The sequence below is a fragment of the Malania oleifera genome, chromosome 3 (genome assembly GCF_029873635.1).
Source record: "Malania oleifera isolate guangnan ecotype guangnan chromosome 3, ASM2987363v1, whole genome shotgun sequence".
NCBI lineage: Eukaryota > Viridiplantae > Streptophyta > Magnoliopsida > Santalales > Ximeniaceae > Malania > Malania oleifera.
Window position 1 is genome coordinate 123,952,148 of NC_080419.1, and position 20,961 is coordinate 123,973,108.

General features: G+C 37.6%; 1 protein-coding gene across 2 annotated transcripts; it reads right to left on the minus strand.

Annotated features, from left to right (window-relative positions):
* Positions 1-2,019: 2,019 nt before the first annotated feature.
* On the minus strand, positions 2,020-17,772 carry LOC131150945 (protein GAMETE CELL DEFECTIVE 1, mitochondrial). Of its 2 annotated transcripts, XM_058102027.1 has the most exons (3): positions 16,750-17,772; positions 3,088-3,277; positions 2,020-2,681 (listed from the first exon to the last, which is right to left on the minus strand). In XM_058102027.1, exons 1-3 carry the CDS (start codon positions 17,472-17,474, stop codon positions 2,463-2,465), a joined length of 1,134 nt encoding a protein of 377 aa, XP_057958010.1. In that variant the 5' UTR covers positions 17,475-17,772; the 3' UTR covers positions 2,020-2,462. The 2 variants fall into 2 exon arrangements, with proteins under 2 accessions (XP_057958010.1, XP_057958011.1); XM_058102028.1 differs by lacking the exon at positions 3,088-3,277 and having other exon boundaries at positions 16,750-17,763.
* Positions 17,773-20,961: the final 3,189 nt, after the last annotated feature.

The following is a 20,961-nucleotide window of genomic DNA, read 5'->3' on the forward strand; positions in this document are numbered from 1 at the left end:
TCTAATGGGGTACCCTTCTCAAAGTTCCAACCCAATATCTTAAAATAATAAAGTCTTTGGTGCGGATTGTTTAGAATTTAAAAGATACTTCAAAGAAAAAAAATACACATGATTTTGTTGTTCTATGTTTGATTATTAAGTAAAATAAAAATGAAAATGAAAAATATATTTAATTAAATAATAAATTTTAATTTTATTACTTGTTTTTTATATTTTAATTATATTAAAATAAATTTGTATTTTTAATTCCTTTCTTTTTTCCTTCATCCAAACAAAACTCCCTTGCCAAAGCTAGTCTAGGGTAGTATTTGGATCAACAATTTTCGCTGAAAAAGAAAATGAAAGAAAAATAGAAGGGAAATCAAGCATTAATGATATGAAAAATTAAATTTTCATTAATTATTTTGGTACATTTTTTATTTTCTTTTTCACTTTCCCGATAACCATACATGAATAAAAATGAATTCATTCGTGTTTTTTTTTTTCCTTTTTCTAGTTTTTTCTAAATTCCAAACAAGGCCTAAGCATTCAAATAAAATCCCTTTTCTTTAATAAATTTGTTTAAACCTCTAATTATCGGAACGTCCCTACAGAATATCGATTTGTTCAAATATTGAATGTATATTCAATATAAAAAATAATTAAGTACGATTCTTCCATACATTTTTTCGCATTTCTATTGTTGACTTTTTCAAATGAAAAATTATTGGAAAAAATTTTTGACTTCATGGATTTATAAATTGCGGAAAGAGTGAAGCTTGCATTCAACGATGTGCAACCAATCAATGAGTAGAGCAGTTGGATGGCCCTGCTTCTAGACCTGTTATAAGTTTATAACTTAAGCATTGAGTATATGAACATTGACCTAAAAAAGTTATAGAAATTTAATGTTTTGATTCAACCATAAAAAGGATAAGAAGGAATATACATTAGGTAACGGTCTAGAAGATTGATTTGTACAATCCAAAACAAATGTAAAGTTTTGAAAAAGAAAAAAAGAGTAAAGAAATATTTAGAAATCGTTTAATTATAGAAAATATTTTTTATTTTAATTTTCTTTAACATATGTATATATGTCAATGGAGTTGATAGCTATATCTTTTCTGTTGTTGTTGTTCTTCTTCTTATTATCATTATTATTATTGCATTTGTAACTCTTCTTATGTTTGAGCTAGCTACACAACCGAAGTAGCATATCTCCATTGTCACGCAAAGTTTGAAAAGAATATTCTAACAGTTATCTCAAGGCTTCGGTGGTTAATAAAATCTCAAGATTATTTTATCATCTTCCATTTCATATCCTTTTTTCACTATTTTCAAGGTAAACTTGAAGTTTTTAATAATAATGTAACCTTCAAAGTTAGAACTATCAATAAGAAAGTTGCAAATTCAAACTGCATTCGGTTGATAGGAACAGAATCAAGAGAAATTTATCACTTGATTTAATTAGATATTTCACTTTTAACTTTTTATTTCATAATTTTCTTATCTCATTTCATTCAACAAACCAAACATTCAGTGAGTAATAAGTAAATTAAGTAGTAAAAGAACGATCTAAAATCTGAAAGTAAAGAATCTCGGCTCTACATTCATTGTATTGTATATAATAGTATATCACACTTAAAAGAAGTTTAGGATAAATTGGTACCGTATTACTATACATATATTTTTTTTTAAATTGCATTTTTTATATTGCCAATACCCAATAAAAGAAAAAGAAGAAACAAATAAAACAGATATAAAAAAAAAACGAGATTCTAAATAAGTGCACTAGTGGGATTTAGAAAGGGCTCCAAAAAGCTTGCATCTTCAAGATGCTTGGACATTCTGCTTTTTAGCTTCATACTGAATGCATCTTGAACCACATACTGAACATGCATATGATTTTTGTATATTAGTTGAAAATATGGCCATGTTTTGTATTTTGAATCCCCATTAAGCCTACTTATGTTCAGAATCAATTTTCCAATTCCAAGAATGCGAAGTACCACTAGACACATAATACATCCCTACAGATTCTTTTAGACCAGGAGAATGTTGATTAACTGGTACAAAAGGGGATTTACATATGATAAGGTACCCAGAGGCCTGTAAATTTACATTGATCCGTTCAAGAAGTCTCACCTCCTGAGAGAACATAGCCCCTTCTACAATAGGTTAAAAGAACTAAAACTTTTCGGAGTTTCGAGAGCTTCCAAATAGCTCAAAACTTAAACCTACAACTGAACCAAACGATGCAAGGCTATAATTGTGCACTACAACAGAGGATCAAAAGGAAAAAAAAAAACACATCTAGAAACAGGGAGTATAACAGATTGACAAAAATCCCTATTCCATACAATTGCAAAATATCAAAGACAAAATATCCCCACTTTTAACTGGAATCTTTGCAGCTGTTTGCTAAGAGCAAAGCCAGTTCTATGCTTGCCCTTGAGGAGGGGAAAATACAGCAATGAGAGTCATCAAGGGAAAATCTTGCGTCGGCGGCGAGGAGTCTCCCTCTTCACATACATTTTTTCCATTTCGTTCAAGGCTCTGCTGGAGCCGTCGGGTAAGCTCACAAATTTCCAACCACCGCCACCTCCACGCTTCCCACGAGGCCCCATTTTCTCAACTGTAAAACTCCATCCATCCGAAGGACGCCTCCTGCTATATTTGTGGCACTTGACCTCTCCTGCCATCTGTACATGGGCCACAGAACATCATCATCAGTTAAAGGTTTTGAGTGGTTATGGATAAAAGAATTACATACCACTGTAAGTTGGAAAATTGACAAAAATAGAGCACAAATAAGTATGTGATTTGTGGGATGGGATCAGCTTATAATTAATCAGTAAGATCACCCTAGCTTTCCAGGCTTTGCTATTCCCTGCTACTACAGTAACGCTGAATGCAAATTCAAAAAGGTATAAAGAACCATGAAATTTTTAACCTACAAAACCATTAAAACAACAAGAACGACAAAAGAAGAAGAAGAAAAAGGGCAGGATTCATTATATTTATTCATTTTCATTTTTTTACTTGGCAAAGGCAGAGAGCATGTGGTACTATTTTGGTTTCTGCCAGGCAAGAGCTTGCAGAATTCACCTTTTTCTTGTTGAAGTTCATCCTTTGCACAAATTCTTGATATAACATTTCATCTTCCTTCATAGATATCTCATAATGAACCTCATCTGGGTCTCTGGTGGTGCCATCCCAACCCTCTGGCATAACCTTGAATTCAGGTTTGTATGGAAGGGATGCCACATGGAATTCCCTGTCATGAGAGTTAAAAAATCTGCAATACGGAAAGAATTAGATTCTAAGGGCGAGTTGCTGGAATATTTCCTCAACCTCCTCATTCTATGAGCACACATTTTACTTCTAAAAAAAATAAATAGAAGTTCCTCATTGACAATGCAAGCACAACAGATTTATATGTATTTTGCAGGAAAGAGAAGACCACAATACATCACTTCAATTCAATGTTTGTATAAATGAATGGTGCTCGCAGGTATAAATATGAAAAATTCTTAACAAAATTACCAAAAATAGGAAATTGAATTAAAAGATATTGCAGGAAGAGTGCTCTCATTGGGGCACTAGTGGCAATAATATGGTGGTTGGGCAGCAGAGTATGGCAGTGATTGGTTGGCAGGATGTGGTGGTAATGGCCATGGTGGGTAGAAGTGAGTAGTAGAACATGTGAGTGATGGTACAAGAAAGGGTTGAGAGTTTTAGATTACATCCAAATTCACACAAATCACTTGTTGCAAGATGCCACAAGAGCAATACTCTGAGGGTAGTATTAGTATGAGATCCTATCATAAAAAAAAATGGGGATAAAAAATGGCTCTTCAAAAGCATGAGTACCTCGCTAAAGGTGGTAGATTAACCCTCGCTAAAAGCACCTCTACAACCTCCCAGTTTACTTAGTGCTCCTGCTCCCTATTCCTCATTCTATGGCCAATAGTTTGGAAGACATTCAAAAAAGATTTCCTAGGGAAAATACAGGGGAGGTTTGTAAGTTCCTTTTGGTTAAATGAGATGTTGTCAAGCAACCAATCCCGAGAGGTGGCTTGGGTCTGAAATCTCTCATGCTTTTCCTCAAGGCTAGATGGTTGTAGAGATGCATGAACAAGGAGTTCCTTTGGAGAAACATTATTGCTTTAAAGTATGGCCTCAAACACAATGAGTAGACATCCAGTGAGCCTAGGCAATCCCATGGGGATTAGTGTTTGGAAGGCGATTAAAAAAGAGCGGGATGATTTTTTTCACCCTTATTCACTTCCATGTTGGAAATGGGAACAACACTTTCTTTTGGCATGTCAGTTGGTGCGGCTCATCTCCTGAGTTCCCAATTTCCGGTCATTTTTAAATGCTATAAAAGGGGGGGGTGAAGGTGGGTGGGTGGATGGATATGGGCGTGTGGTGTGTGTGTACGTGTGTGCATGCGTATGTGACAGAGAGAGAGACAATAATCCACTTATGTGTGTGTGTGTGTGTGTGTGAGAGAGAGAGAGAGAGAGAATAATCCGCTCCCTCAGCAAGAATCAAAATTTTTGTTTCATTTTTTGCTACTTTTTTAAAAAATTGACCACATAAAATACATTTGACAATATGTGTTATGGTTTCCAAATGTGGAAACGTGTGTTACACTTATAGTTCTAAATGTGGAAACATGTCTGAGCTATGTTCACAGACCCAAACAAACTAAATTTACACAAATCAGAAAATTAAAAACAAATAAAAATCAACAACAAAGAAAAACAAAACAAAACAAAACATTTCCAAACAGACCATTCATGTTGCATAAAGAAATGCCTTGCAAAGCAACATAAAACAATAACAAATGCAACAAGTATACATCAGATATTCACAAATATAGCAATTGGTAATAATAAAGAAATCTCTTTTGAAGATGTAGATGTCAAATAATGCAACAATTACAAAGAAACACATCAAAAGGACACTAAAAGCCAATCAACAGCTCACAGAGGACTAAAGAATTCCTGGTGTTCAATGAGTGTCTTTTAGATCTACTGATCTAGTGCAAATCTGCAAAATGCCCTTTAACTCAAATTACATGAGGACCAAAATCTGTCCAAATAAGAATTGGATTCTCTACAACATTCATCACTTTATTTTTCATGATAAAAGAATAAATTTTATTAAGAAAGAAAATGAAGAGAGCAAAATAGAGGTAGAAGAATAAAGCTAATCAAACAGGGGGGGGGGGGGGAATTCCAAGCCTTGCAATCTCCATACAAATCAACTAAAAACCTCCTCTAAATCCAAACACAACAAAAAGAGCACAACACACCAACAGCCTACCCTTCTAACTACCTCCAAAACCTCTACAAACCTGAAGATAAAAAACAAGTAAGAAAAATAAACCAGCTCCACAAAATATCAATAGTCAATGCATGATCCATGAAAATTTGAGCAATTTCATCCACTGAATACCCCAAACAACAACAAAAACAGCAGAATGCCACAACTATTTACCCCTTTTAATACCTCCAAACCCCCACAAGCCTGAAAAGGAGAACCCCTCAAAGTAATGGAACAGTGCAGAAACAAATGACGACTAAACAAACTATTACACCAAGAGCACACACATCCAAGACTTCATCACTTATGAGGCTTCCATCTCTGCAACAGATCATTAGTGTCAATTCTACTGAGAACAGCAATACAATAAAAGCCTTAAACTTTGGAGGGGAAGCTTAGGAAAGGACATCTCCTTTTTCCCAAACATCATCCCAAAAACAAATTATCTCACCGTTACCAAATTTATACTTCACATAAGACTGAGGAAGCAGTGAAATAGATTTAAGGGCTTCACATGAATTACAAGAAGTCAATCATAGAAAACAAAGCAGGGGGGTTGAAAGGGTAAAATTGGCACAGCTTCGTTGAAGCCTTGGTGGGAGGTAAGCAAAAGATTCCTAATCCCAAGGGAAAGTTAGAGAAGGAGCCTGCACAACAAAACAGTCATCAAAGTTGAAAGGATGCCTTGATTGGAAAAATAATCCCCGAAGGTCCAGCAGGGTGAGTGGCAGTGCAGCAACTGTCGAGGTACAGTGCAATCTCCAGTGAGCATGGTGGCAGCTGATGGTCCAGTGGACATTGCTTCAGCTAGGATTTGCAATGTGGAGAGGGCAGAGGGTCAAACCCAAGAATGAAGGAGTGGGCTTACAGTAGGGTGGACCAGGGATTATACATATTACTTTGAACTTGCGTCATCTGTTGAGTGCTATTGGGCTTGACCCAATGTATTTAAAGGGAAGCATGCTCTAGCGAACTTGCTTTCTCCTGATCAGGCCCAAGACAAGTCTCTGGCTTTGCCAAGTCCTTCTGTTGGATATCAGCCCAAAAGTCCATTGGAGACATCCATTAAGCAGCCTTCGGTTTCAAATAAATCACCCAATAACCAGGCCCAAAGTTTGGAAGAGGTGGCTGTGGAGATGGGTAATGACACAGATGGGCACAGCAAAATTGGTTTCGGGCAGTGTGAGAAAATGGAGGAAAAAACATCATCAGGGTACCATGAGAAGTTAAGCGGTGAGCAGACTGATTTTTCTTTTGGTGGGGGAGGGGGGGTGGAATTTATTGAAGATAGATGCCATTACCAGTGGTGTTGCTTTGGAGGATGGGTGTAAGGAGGCTCTTATAAAGGATTATAGTTTGACTGTTCAAAACAGGAATAAAGATGATGCAAGATTTAGAAACGACAAGGCAAGGATGGATGGGGTAAAGGAGTCTCAGGTTGCTGACAAGGAAGTAGCATTAAAGGTTTATACCCGTGCGAGGCAAAAGAGCAGAAAATATCAGGGATGACTCAATTGGGAAGAATCTCAGGGCCGATGGGAGGCCAGTTAGGATTCTTAAAAACAAAGTGATCATAATTTTTACGTTGAAGAATCAAATGGAATGAAAACAGTCTTAAATAGAAAAGATTAGGGGAGAAGAGAAGAAGACATATCAAATGAAGAGAGTGATATGGATAGTATTCTGATTGTAATGAAGGGCTTTTCTTAGATAAGGTCCGCGAACAACTTGGTTATGATTCATGAGATTCCGATTTTATGGGGGATCATCCTTCATATCCAATGGATGATCAAAGAGGGAGTTCTTGGATTGAGGAATGATGAATTAGAATAGGTAGAGATAAGATTGAGAAGAATGATATAAATACTGATTTTATGTCTCGTATTAAACATATGCTGCATAAGAAAGGTTTGTGGCTGGCAGACTCAGAAAGGAAGGAAGTTCATTTGGATGATGGCATAATCTAAGCTAAGAAGAAGCAACATGAATTGGCTAATTTGCAATGTTCCATCAATTATGACAGTAAAGGTCTGAAAAGAGATTTTCTTAGGTGTTTGTTTAAGCTTAGGTAGGGTCCTGGGTGGAGGGTAATAGTGGTTTGGGTGATGGACAGTTTTGGCTTGGAGTGGTCTAAATTTTTGTTTTTATTTTCTTTGAGGATTCCTTATCCTCTACTGCTTGTACTTTCTCTCTTTTTTATATATATTTTTTATTATCTAAAAAAAATCATAGAAAATCAAGCATTGTGCTGAAGGCTATAAATAATAAGGATCAGCCCATGCCAGAAAAATTTACACTCCAAAAGGAACTGCCACGAGCATTGATTAATTTGAGTCTTTAAAACATCGTTTCTTTCTTTCAACGAGGGCAACAGAAGTGAGCAATCAACACCTTCCACATACTGGTCTAATACCCTGAGGCCTAAAAGATTACATAATGTGAAACTACTTGTGGCTATTAAGAGAAGGTTTTTGCTTTGGCAAGAATCTAAAATTCATAGCTTACAACATGATCAGCATTCCCTCAAGGCCCACTATTCACACATCCCTATCCATATCCAATCAAAATATAAACAACAAGGCAACATGTGAAGCTCCATGAAAGACTAAAAGGTGCCAACCCATGTCGAAACCATTTACATGACAAAAATCAACTAGCTCTAAAGGGACTGCACATCAATGTAACTAACCCCCATGGCCCCATCATTACAATAATGTAAAGCTTTTATCAAAGTCTCAGGAAAACACTTCCTCTCCTTCAAATGTTATTATACTTCTTTTCCTTAACACAGCAAAAAAATTAGCTTGAGAGAATAAATTAACAATTTTCCTTTTTTCTTTTTCTGTTTTCACAATGCTGTTAATTTCCAATGAGGTAAACATGTTCCCAGGAAAAAGAGCAAAAAAGCATTCAATACACAATATTTCCTGCTTACCATGCATCTTTAAATGGGTTATTCAAATTTCAAACACCACAATAAACTTACAGGCTGCATAAGGAAAAGAATAGCATTTGAATTTCAGATGAAAAAACAGTCCTCATTTCATATTCAACTAAATCCATGGTTGTTAAAATAATAAAATCAGGACACAAATTGTAGAATTGTAGGGTTCCCTACTTTACCAAAATGATACAGATCCTATATAGAATTGCAAATTAGTAAGATCACGGTACGATGGTAGTAGGATAAGTTGAATTAGTAAATGTAGTAGGATCATGGTAGAAACTGTAAGATCCTATGGTACATTATATTTTTAAAGTTTTACTAAATTACTTGTACTAGATGCTAGATCTGTTTCCCGCACAACTTCTACAAGGAATATACAACTTAGAAAATAAACTGGTTTATCTAATATTTACAAAATTACAGACTCAAATTTCTTTTTTTTTTTGCTTGATGTTCAGTAGATGTTCAAACATCAATACGTAGGTTGAGGAGGTAGGCAGATTTTTAAACCACTAATGCATTTGAATGTGAATAATGATAATAGTGACGAAGATTTTAATGAAGGGATGATCACACCAATGCTAAATAAGTAAATAATGTCTTGTCTGTTGGCATTAATGTTAATGAGCTAGCTCAATAGTTTGGCTTTTCTTCTTCTTCTTCTTTTACTAATTTTTTATCTTAATTAATTCTATATTGTATGTTTTTTTATTGAATGATCATCCTAAAATTATGTTTTTTTTATTTTTTCTATAAGCACGCAAACCTACAATGAACATTTGGTCCCCTTGTCATGTAAGAGTTATGCCATATGAGCTACTTGTTATTTCCTAGTCTCGAACACTCACCAGACATTTCTTTTTGGTTTATATTATTTAAATATATGAAAACTAAAATAAAAATACATTTTTATATTAATTTTATATTTTTAGTAGAATCTTACAATCCTCGATCCATTCTGCCAACCCTTCAGGCGATCTCACGTAGGATCTTGATTTTAACAACTTTGATCATGTCCCACACAACAATCTGTAATGTATTCATCCCAATATAAATAGAGTCTTCAGATTATTATAACTCCATCTATAGGATTAAGAAACTACTGAACAAGAAAAGGAAACAGAGATGGAAACACTTGCAAAAATCCCAAAAAAATCAGATGAATAAGAAACATAGCCATATTGTACCCAAAACTCATCTAGAAGCAAACCACCTGCTAGGTCCCAAAACAGATTCAAATGAAAAAGTGAAATTGTTTCCTCTTCGGGTGAGAAAGTACCGCAAGGTTTGAATTAAACTGATTTTTCTGATTCTTCATTGATAACTTTTGGCTGCTCAAAAAAGCAAAGCAACATACAAGAAAGCCGAAATAAAAGGGAACTAAACACACGTAAAACAGAGCATACAAAGACACATAAAAACATAGCATAACTGACGGAAATAAAAGTGTTGTTTTTCACATGTTGAATGGCTCCGTCCAAACTGCCAAACTGCTGCAAACCATCCCCATGCACGACGTCATTACGTCAGTCCATGCATCGCACGTCTAACCTCCTCCCAGACTATTGGGATTTGGCTTGAACCCTCTCTCCGAACGTCACGGCTTAACAATACCTTTCCCACCGAGTGGACGCTTGTCCTCAAGGTCCACATCTGGAAATTGATCAAGCAATGACTGGTGTGTCTCCCATGTGGCCTCTTCAGCTGGTAAATGTTTCCATTGAACCAAGCATTCTTCAAAAAAAAAAAAAATTTAAGAGGGAAATGTGAAAACAGGATGAATTCGGGCCTCCGCCGGTAGCTGAAGTTCGTAAGCAACTGCTCCAATTTTTTGTATCACAGGATATGGCCCATAAATAGGGATGCAATTTAAGAAACACCATATCCCCAACTTTGAACGTGACTTCCCGCCTCTTTTGATCAGCTGTTTGCTTCATGCAATTGATGGAGGTTTCCAAGTTGGCTTTGAGCTGCCGTAGTAACTCATCCCGAGACACCAAATTTACATCCACTTCGTTGACGGAAGAAAAACTGTTGTGGTAGAGTGGAATTGAGGGAGGCGGACGCCCATATAACGTCTGAAATGGAGTCATTCCCGTCGACGCATGGTACGTTGTATTATACCATAACTCAGCCCAAGGAAGATAGGCACTCCACTTGCGCAGCCATTGATGCACAAAGCACTGGAGATATTGCTCCACACAGCAGTTGACGACTTCCGTTTGTCCGTCGGTTTGCGGATGATAGGCAGAGCTAAGTTGTAACTTGGTTCCTGACATTTGAAAAAATTCTTCCCAAAATCTGCTAATAAAATTGGGTCACGATCACTGATGATGGATTTTGGAAGACAATGCAACTTGATTCCTTCAACAAATTTTTCAGCCACCCCTTTAGCAGTAAATGGATGAGTTAAAGTTAAGAAATGTGCAAATTTACTTAACCTGTCAACTACTACCAATGTAGTGTCCTTGCCGTGGGATGTGGGTAATCCTTCAACAAAGTCAAGAGTGATATCATCCCATACTTGGCAAGGAATGGGCAACTGTTGGAGAAGTCCCGCAGGTGAGAGTGTCTCGGATTTCATCTTTTGGCATATTTCACATCGCTTGACATATGCTTGAACTTCTTGGTACATTTTAGGCCAATAAAATTGTTGAGCCAGACACAGAAATGTCCGCAATACTCCTGAACGCCCCCCAATTTTAGTGTCGTAAGCCTCGTATATCAGCCTTTTCCGCAACTCCCCTTGGGAAGGAATAATTACCCTACCTTTGAAATAGAATAACCCCTGGCGTTGTGTATATGGCCCTTCAATTTGACTTTTGATCAATTGATCTATTGATTGAATATATAGATCTCCTTCATAAGCCTTCTGAACTTCCTCCCACATGGTCACTGTGGGTACATGGAGGTGATTAAGTACTGGACTGTTGGGCTTGCGTGAGAGGGCATCCGCAGCTGAATTTTCACAGCCTGGGTGATAAGTGATCTCATAATCGTAGCCCAATAATTTGGCTACCCATTTTTGTAGCTCCAGTGCCGCCAAACGTTGTTCCATAAAATATTTCAGGCTGCGTGGTTGGTCTGGATGAAAAACATTTTCCCCAACAAATATGGTCGCCATAGCCGTATAGCCTCCACAATTGCAAGCATCTCTTTGGCGTAGGTTGACCATGATATTTTTGTAATTCCCAATGCACAGCTCATAAAGGCAATGGGCTGGCCTTGTTGAATTAAGACTGCGCCGATACCCTCTCCTGCAGCATTGGTTTCAATGGTGAATGATTCATTGAAATTTGGCATCGCCAAAACCAGTGTGGCGGTCATTGCGTGCTTAAGAGTCACGAAGGCTACTTCGGCTTCCTCGTGCCATCCAAACTGCCCTTTCTTGAGTAGATTGGTAAGGGGTCGAGCAATGATGCCATAATTCCGAACAAACTCCATGTAATATCCTGTCAAGCCTAAAAAACCACGTAATTCAGAAATATTAGTTTGTCGTGGCCACGCCACCATGGTTGCAATTTTGTGAGTATCTACCTTCACTCCCTAGGGCGTAATAATGTGTCCCAAATATTCTAACTCCTACTGGTTGAATGCACACTTGCTTGCACTGGCAAAAAATTTATGCTGCCTCAAAATCTCCAAAGCTTGTTTAACATGCACCACATGCTCATCCCAAGTAAAACTATAGATGAGAATATCATCGAAGAAAACTAAAATAAACTTTCGAAGATAAGGTCGAAATATAGAGTTCATGATGGCTTGGAATGTATAGGGTGCATTACACAGGCCAGACGACATCACTAAATATTCGTAATGTCCGTTGTGAGTACGAAAAGCAATTTTTACTATGTCGGAAGGATTCACCCTTACCTGGTGATATCCAGCACTTAGATCGGGCTTGGTAAAGTATGAGGCGCCATGCAATTCATCCAACATGTCGTCTACTGTTGGGATGGGAAATCGATCCTTGATGGTGGCAGCATTGAGTGCGCGGTAGTCAGTGCAAAATCACCAACTCCCGCCTTTTTTCTTCACTAATAGTACTGGCGACGAAAATGGACTAGTGCTCGGACGAATGGGCCAGAATTCAGCATCTCTTAAACCTGTTTTTCGATTTACTCCTTCTGAAAATGGGCATATCAATATGGGCTGACATTAATTGGCTCGGTGCCTTCCTTGAGTGTAATGCAGTGGTCCACTTCACACACTCGTGGTAAGCATGAAGGCGCCTAGAACACATCCATGAACTCCTTCAATAGTCCTTCCATATCTTGCTTCTTCTTGTCAGGTGCCACACTTGGTGATGCAGCTTCCGTGGCTTTCGAAAAACAAAATGCAAGCAATGCATCACCCCATCAGCATTCCTTGGAAATTTCTTTTAAGGTAGCTTCTTGAATGGTCTACTCCCCCATTCCCTGCAGCCACCTTGCTTGATTCTCCCAAATAAATTCCATGGTTAATTGCTTCCAATTAAAAACCACAAATCCAAGCATTTCCAACCATTGGATGCCTAGTACTAAATCAAGTACTGCTAAGGATAGAGAGAAAAGGGTGAGGTAAAAATCAGTACCTTGTAAATTTACCAGTACCTTATCAAAACGCCCTTGGCATTCTAGCCGCTCTCCATTAGCCACCCAAACGGTAAATGTTTCCGTGGGTACTACCGATAATCTCAGTATATTCGCCAATTGATCACTGATGAAGTTATGCATTGACCCACTGTCGATCAATACCGCAACTTCGTAAGAGGCCATCTTAGCCGTCATGCACATGGTTCTTGGCGCCAACCCTCCAGTTAATGCATGTAACGTGATTTCGACATCAATTTATGGTTCTTGCACCACCCCCGTTTCTCCACCGTGGTCCTTATCTAGTGCCTGATGAGGATTGACCTCCTCTAATATCACGTTGCTAGCTCCTACTTATCCTTCCAAGAGTAACACTTGTGCTTTTTGGCATTTATGTCCTGCTGTGAAGAGTTCATTACAGTTGAAATAGAGGCCTTGAGCTCTTCTCCTTTGGATCTCCTCCCATGATAAACGTATGATTGGTGCCGCCGGAATGGCAGGAGCTACACAAGTGGTTTGTGGGATAGCTAGAGGGGCTCTTGTAGGTGGTGGTAATATGAATCTCTGCTATCGCGTGAGCTGGTCATCTCTCATCCGTGCCAAGTTAATAGCCTCCTTGAGGGATTGCAGTTTAAACATCCGAACCCCATTAGCAATCTCCGCCTTCAAGCCACCCATGAACGTCCCCACCAACGCCTTCTGCGTCCATCCACGCACCTTGTTGCCGAGTTTCTCAAACTCGCTCTAATAGTCTCTTAATGTCCCCAGCTGCTTTATCCTTGAGAAAGCTTCATCAAAATCTTCACATCCTGATGGTCCGACGCGAGCCCATACTTCTTCTTCGAATCTCTTCCATGAAATCACGTGTCCTTCGTCCCGTAATGTTCTATGAATCCACTGCCACCACTGATTGGCCTCCCCTTCAAGGTGGTACACAGCCATGGAAACTTTCTGATTTTCGGCAATGCCCACATATTCGAAAAACTGTTCCACCACCCGATTAAACCACTCCGTTGGATCGTCTCCAGAGAATCGTGGAAATTCTAGCTTGGCTGATTTTGACGAGAAGATCGGTCGACCTCCATCTTGGTTTTCTCAGTGGTGATTTCCATGACTGGAGGACGCCGTATTAGAGAGCAAAACATTCGAAAGATGATTGAGAGTTTCCTCCAAATGTTGAAGTTTGTCAATCATACCAAACTCCATTCGATGTAGTCCCTCCTGAACTGCACCAAGCCCAAACTCCAGTTGTTCAATACGTTCCTTGTTGGTTCCCATGCTCTGATACCAATGTTAGGTCCCAACACAGATATTCAAATGATAAAGTGAAATTATTTACACTTCGGGTGAGAAAGTACCGCAAGGTTTGAATCTGATTTTTCTGATTCTTCATTGATAACTTTTGGCTGCTTAAACAAGCAAAGCCACGTACAACAAAACTGAAATAAAAGGGAACTAAACACACGTAAAACAAAGCATACAAAGACACGTAAAAACAGAGCATAACTAACGGAAATAAAAGGGTTGTTTTTCACGTGTTGAATGGCTCCATCCAAACTGCCAAACTGCTGCAAACCATCCCCATGCACGACGTCATTACATCAGTCCATGCGTCGCACGTCTAACCTCCTCCCAAATATTTGGGATTAGGCTTGAACCCTCTATCTGAACGTCGCGGCTTAACACCACCATCATGATCAAATTGACTAGTGTCATCACCACCATATCAACACATCATGCCTTTTTTTTCCCCTCCCCTTGCTACCCTCTAACATGCATCCCCCCTCTAACCACTCAAAGATTCCACCTACCCTTCAGCATTTCTTCTTAAAAATCTTTTTGGTCTCTTATTAGAATAACCTCGTTTGGATTCAACAGCTTTTTCCATTTCCACACCTACCTGCCCAGGCCCCAGCGTTACAACAAGCATAAACCTTATTAGCACTAGTATTTCCCTTGCCAGCAACCTTATCCCCCACAACGTCACCTTTACCCTGAAAATGCTTCACAAACCCTTCTTGAAACATAGTCAAACTCCCCCACCCACCACCATTCGACAATGGATCCTTACAAATCCCCTCACGAGAGCAACTCTCTCCAACTGAAGACACAAAATCATCAGCCAGCCTCCCACACTTTCCTGAGTCATCACTATCCTGAGTTTGAATCTGCCATGCAGCATGCACCTTGTTGTTAACCCTAATCTGCATAGAAGATGCACCCACCTTCTTCTTCTCCAGCTGGGAAACAATCTTAGTTGGTCTGCAAGGAAGGATGCTTTCAATTTGGATCCCAGCCCCTGCATTGTACTCAATTCCTAGTCACCATCCCTACTCTTCAGCTAAACACTCTTAAGTAATGGCACATCTTAATTATTAGGCAGCTAAGGCAGGCATATCCACAACTTAAGCCGCAAAGCAGCTGCAAAATTCCATTTTTACTTGAAGAAGATCTTATATTCACTAGAGTTCTAGGGACAGCACACAAATAAACCTAGAATTCTCATTTGATGAAGGTCAATGCCTATAAATGCAGAACACCACAGTCATTCGAAGTCTTTCTTGATTTACAAGGAAACCGCTGAATTCAAATTGCAGAAAATCAAGCTATTCATGTTAGATAATTGTACACAGTGCATAGATTATGCAAAAAAATAAGGGGGGATAAAATCAATACATAATATAAAACGTGGAACCCTAAAAATCATAATGCACAGAACACTGACTCAGAAAACAATTCTTTTCTATTTCTTCCCTGATATTTATATTAAAGGACCCCTTTAATCAGACTGACTAGGGCCTTATGGGGTTTCTAGGCAAGACCAGTTGCACCAAATGACCAAAATAATTAAACTAATGTTTCCAGGTTGGACTTCAACAGCGGGCAGGACTTAAAAGAGAGGCTAAACATGAAGAGAGGCTAAACATGATTTACCAATTAATAGCTGAATACACACAATCACACTACCAAATTACAAATGGACAACCATGATCAAATGAAGTATTTTACAAATCATGAACCATCATAGCTGAATGCATAGTTCTGCAACCTTGGAAAATAAAATTGAAACCATAGAAAAAATATTATATATGCTTGGGAATATGAATAACAAAATGGGGTTGGGGAAGAAGAAGACCAAAATCTCTAAGCTTATAACCATCTTCATTTGTTCTTTCTTCTTTCTTTTTTCTATTCATTAAACAGAAAAGTAGGGGCTCTTACATTGACAAAAAATTTCCAAGGATATAATTTAGGATAATAGACACTAACTATCCCTGAGATTTGGCAAAAAGATACTGATATCCCTTAAGGTTTCAAAAATCACAATGACCTCCCCTAAAATTATAAGAATTCCATAAACCTCCTCTAAGGTTTGTCAAAAAGACACCAACATCCTCTTATATTTTACAAAAAGATAAGAGTTTTGAGGAGTGTAAGTGACCCAAAAATCAAATGTTAGTGGATGTCTGTGGAGGTCATGAAACCTCAAGGTTGGTCCATAGGATTTTTGAAATCTCAAGGAAAGTTAATATATTTTTGTCAAACCTCACGGGAGGTCATTGTTTTTTTAACAAACCTTAAGAGAGATCAATGTCTTTTGTCCTATAATTTATCAACAATGTTAAACTAGCATTACATTGCCACATTGTTTTGAATCTTAACACCACTCCAAGATTGTTTCACTGTCCTGAATCTTGACATATAACCCATTTAGTGAAAAATAAACATTTTCAATAATTGTTTCCATTTGCCTGTCCTAGTCCATATTCCATTGCTGATTTCCCTGATACTAGCCCAAATCATCCCATGATTATGAATCTCTAAAAGCACAAACAAGAGCATTTTTCATTTCAGTATTAACTATTAAACACAACATTTACATCGCAATAAAAAAAGTGCTAAGATTCAATAGCTTACTCTGGACATGTATCGAGCAAGAGCTCCACTGAGTCATCAAGAGGGCCGAACTTCTTCTCCTCCTCCTCCTCAAGCTCCTTCAACCAAAGAATGGCGTGCACTCGCTGCCGCATAATCCTATAGTCCTTCGCCAACTTCTCGACAGTATACACTTCTGGATTTGCCTTGTGCAGCCTGTACATCTCCGACTTCTCTGAATCCTTCAAATACGACCCTCTCACCCCAGGCTCCCTCACCTGCTTCAACAACACGCTCATTTCCCTCATCCTCTCCCCCCAACCCTCCACAAACGCTCTACCCTTCTTATTCTCTTCATCCAATTCCTTCAAGTCATTATCCACCTCTTCGCCACCGCCAACCGCCGTAGAGCGCTGGGCGACGGCGTCAATGCCAACGCCACCGCCACCACCACCGCTCCCGCTCGAACCAACCTGATGCCCAACTGCTTCCCCATCAAAATGCTCCTTGGTCAGTCCCGTCGACCATGACGACGCAACGTCCCAACCCAAATCATCCGCCGCATTGCCGCCGATGCTTTTACCCCAGTCGTCGTCTTTTCCGCTTCCGCCGCCGCTAGGCGCAGCCGAGAATGCTCGAGAGACCGACTGGTTGAACGACGCGATTCTCGGGGCATTTCCCGATGTGGGTTTTGGGAGAAATTTCGCTGCCCTTGCGCACGGCGAAGCGGCGGAGAGTTGAGATATAATTTGGTGAACAATTCGCATTTTTGGTTTCTTATTTCTTGTGTCAATCGATACGAATCGATTTCTTTTGCAGTTCTTGACTGGTTTGAACAACTAGGTAGAGAATGGGAATGCAAATCCGGGGAAGCGAAGTAGGGGTTTAGGCTTCGTGGAAGAAAGTTAGCCGAAAGTCATAAACCCTAAAAAAATAAAAAGAAAAAGCTCTGTTAGGATGCAGAGAAAGAGAGGGAAACGGGAAGAAAATGAGAGAAAATCATGGGAGTGCAAGGGTTTCTCCTTCCCAGTTCTCTACAGTGAAGGCAGTGGCATAATCTGCAATTTTATATTTACCTTATTATTATTTATATTTTATTTTAAGATAAATTGTATTAGCTTAGACTAAATTGTGAACTAAATTAGACTCCCCCTTATGTTTGATGACGTCTTATATTTATATTTATATTTATATTAAATGTATATAAAATAAAATTATATCAAAATTTATCTAAATATATATAAATCTAAATTTAAGATTCAAAATTCATACTTTCAAAGAAGGGTGAGCATAATTCAGTTAAAACCGAATTAATCGAGTAAATTCGATTGGTTCGGTTTGATTCCGTTAAAAATTTATTCAATTTTGTTCAGGTTTTTTTTTTTTACGAATTTTGATTTTCAATTTTTTTGTTTGATTAATTTGGTTAACCAAACAATATAAATTAATAATAAATAATCTATATTATTTATTAAAATATTTTATATATTATACATATAAAAAAAATTTATTTATTTATTATATATTATATATATCAAAATATTAAATCGGTTAACCGATTTAACCGAAATTCGGTTCGGTCAGTTTTGAGTTTGGTTAAATATGAAATTTTGGTCGATTCGATTAATAACATTTTTTAACCAAAATTTTTAAGTTAATTCGGTTAATTACCGAACTGACCGAATGCTTGCCCCTACTCCCAAATTAGTTTTAATTTTGATTTCAAATTTAGATTTGAATTTAAATTTATATTAAATTTAGATAAAATATAACATGAAATTATATTAAAATTTGTTCAATTTTAATCAATTCACATCCTAAGTTCAAAATATTCTATTTTTATTTTGATCAAAGATTTTGTTGAAATGACAATAAAAAAAAAATCATTTTTTTACTATATTTGTCGAGTTTTTTCCCGTTTTATTATTAAAAATAAATAAAATATTAAATAATACTCTGATTGGGAAAAATTTTCCCAAACTAATGCTCACGTAATCTCGCAGCTTGGTGCTGCGAGATTTAAACTAATGGACCATTGAAAAATTGACGTGTGGCATGGAGTGGAGCAAATCTCGCAGTTTTAAAGGAAGTAGCCAATGAGAAAGCGACGCGTGGCAGGGCTGGAGTAAATCTCACAGCTTGGAGCTGCGAGATTTGCAAGGAGCGGCACCAGCAGCGGAAGGCACAAGTGGTTGCGTATTTGCGTCGGAAGCAGCATGTGAAGCGTCGATGAAGTGGCTCTCTGAACCCACCCACCATCCCTTGCCGGTTTCCGTCCCAGTCGTTGGCCGCCGGTGGCAGTACCGGGGATGCACCAGGAGGAATATTGAACATCTCAGACAGCATTCCGCCGGTCTCGTACACAGTGGGAAGCCCCCCAGTCCCCTCTTCTTCCAAAGCCATAAGCGGCGGCGGCGGCGGCGGCGGTTCGAACCCCCTTGATTGCACTCTTTGTTTATCCTGCCGGATCTGCTGGGCAACGTGGTGTTGCCGCCGCTGCTGCTGTTCTTGATGTGAGGCCATGGCAGATCTGTCGAACCCATTTGAGAAAGTAGTGAAGATGCCTTGATGGTGGTAGTCTTGGGACGTCGACATAGATGAATAAATTGTAGCAGAATCAATTGCAACCAGCTCCCCCTCTCTACCCACACGTTTACAACCAGAATGGCTATAGTGATAGACAATTGGAAGCCATGGTTGAGAGCTCCTCCATATCCGTATGGAGCCATCTCAAAGAGGTACAGTGGCACGGATTGCATTCACAAATTAAAAATGAACAACTTGAAACAAATTTCTCCATACCCAAATCAAATTGAATAATTTTACATTACATTGTTTAATTATTGCATTAATCGAAGACACTGGACAATTTTTTTCTGGATCAATAGACACGATATACAGTAAACAAAGGAGGACCACTGGTTCATGTTTATTTTTTAAGTTAATTAAAGAAAAAGAAAGCCATAGCAAAGAAGGGAGATGAGAAGAGAGGGATGGATAAGTGTTATCCCAGTTGAATTTTGTGTGAGAGAAGTAAATTTATTTTTTGCCATCTACCTTGACAGATCTGAAGAAAATGTTGAGTTTCAAAATAGAGAAATAAAGAAAACAGAGAAAATCGATACATAGTGTTATGCCCTTGTCTTGCAAATCTCGCAGCTTCAAGCTGCGAGATTTGCTTCAATCCTTGCTTCCTTTAAATCTCGCAGCTCTACTCCGTGCCACGTGTCAATTTTTCAGCGGCCCATTAGTTTAAATCTCGCAGCATCAAGCTGCGAGATTACATAAGCAGTTTGGGAAAATTTTTCCCAATCAGAGTATTATTTAATATTTTATTCATTTTTAATAATAAAATGGGAAAAAACTCTATATTTGTCTTTATACCAAATACTATTAAAAATGAATAATTATTTTAATATGATTAAATATTAAAAAATAAAATATGAATTATGTGTAAAATCAAATTGATTTTTTTTTTTAAACTTTTTTTCACTTTTTTATAACAAAACATAAACAGATGGATTTCTTTGCATTATTTTTGTCTTATTGTTTTCGAGTTTCAAACATGGCTTAAAAAGTAAAATACTTTATATATTATTTATCAACTTCCAAACTTGCCCTCGGGTCTTATATGGTAATTGGAAAATATTATTTAAAAATGAGAAAAATGCAAAAAAAAAAAATCTACATGAATAAAATAATTTTTTGGCATTGCCCATCCGATGACCTTGTCATAGAATATTGATATGCATTCAACTTAATCCATTTATAAAACAAAACTTTAAACGCTCATAAGAAATAATTTCTTAGACATAAAATTTGGTCCACAAATTATTGCACGCGTCGCATTAACACTTGAATTGACAAATATTATTTAGTGTGGGCCCCAATACTGTGACTTTCATAAATTTAAATGGATACAAATAATAATGTGACATTTTACAACCAATAGATTTCAATTTTTATGTGAATAAGTTGTTCCTTTTAAGTATTTTGGAACAAAAATAAATTTACATTTATCACTAGGGGTGTGAATAATTTAGTGAAAACCAAATTAATCAAAATAATCGACCAAATTCGGTCAGTTCGGTTCGGTTATGGAAAAATTACATTTCGGTTAACCGATTTAGCTGTATTATATAATTAATAATTAAATATAAATTAAATATTAAAAGCATACAATCATATTTTTCCCCATAATTAATTATAATTTGATTTGATTAAATTCATTAAACTGAATTAATCGAAAATTCA

Bases quoted from the DNA above. Each gene is read 5' to 3' on its own strand.
- LOC131150945 (XM_058102027.1), bottom strand. From the start codon at position 17,474: ATGCGAATTGTTCACCAAATTATATCTCAACTCTCCGCCGCTTCGCCG. The intron at 3,278-16,749 runs GTAAGCTATTGA...TCCGTATTGCAG, and splicing joins TTGCTCGATACATGTCCAGA to ATTTTTTAACTCTCATGACA. The intron at 2,682-3,087 runs GTGAATTCTGCA...GCCCATGTACAG, and splicing joins TGAACTTCAACAAGAAAAAG to ATGGCAGGAGAGGTCAAGTG.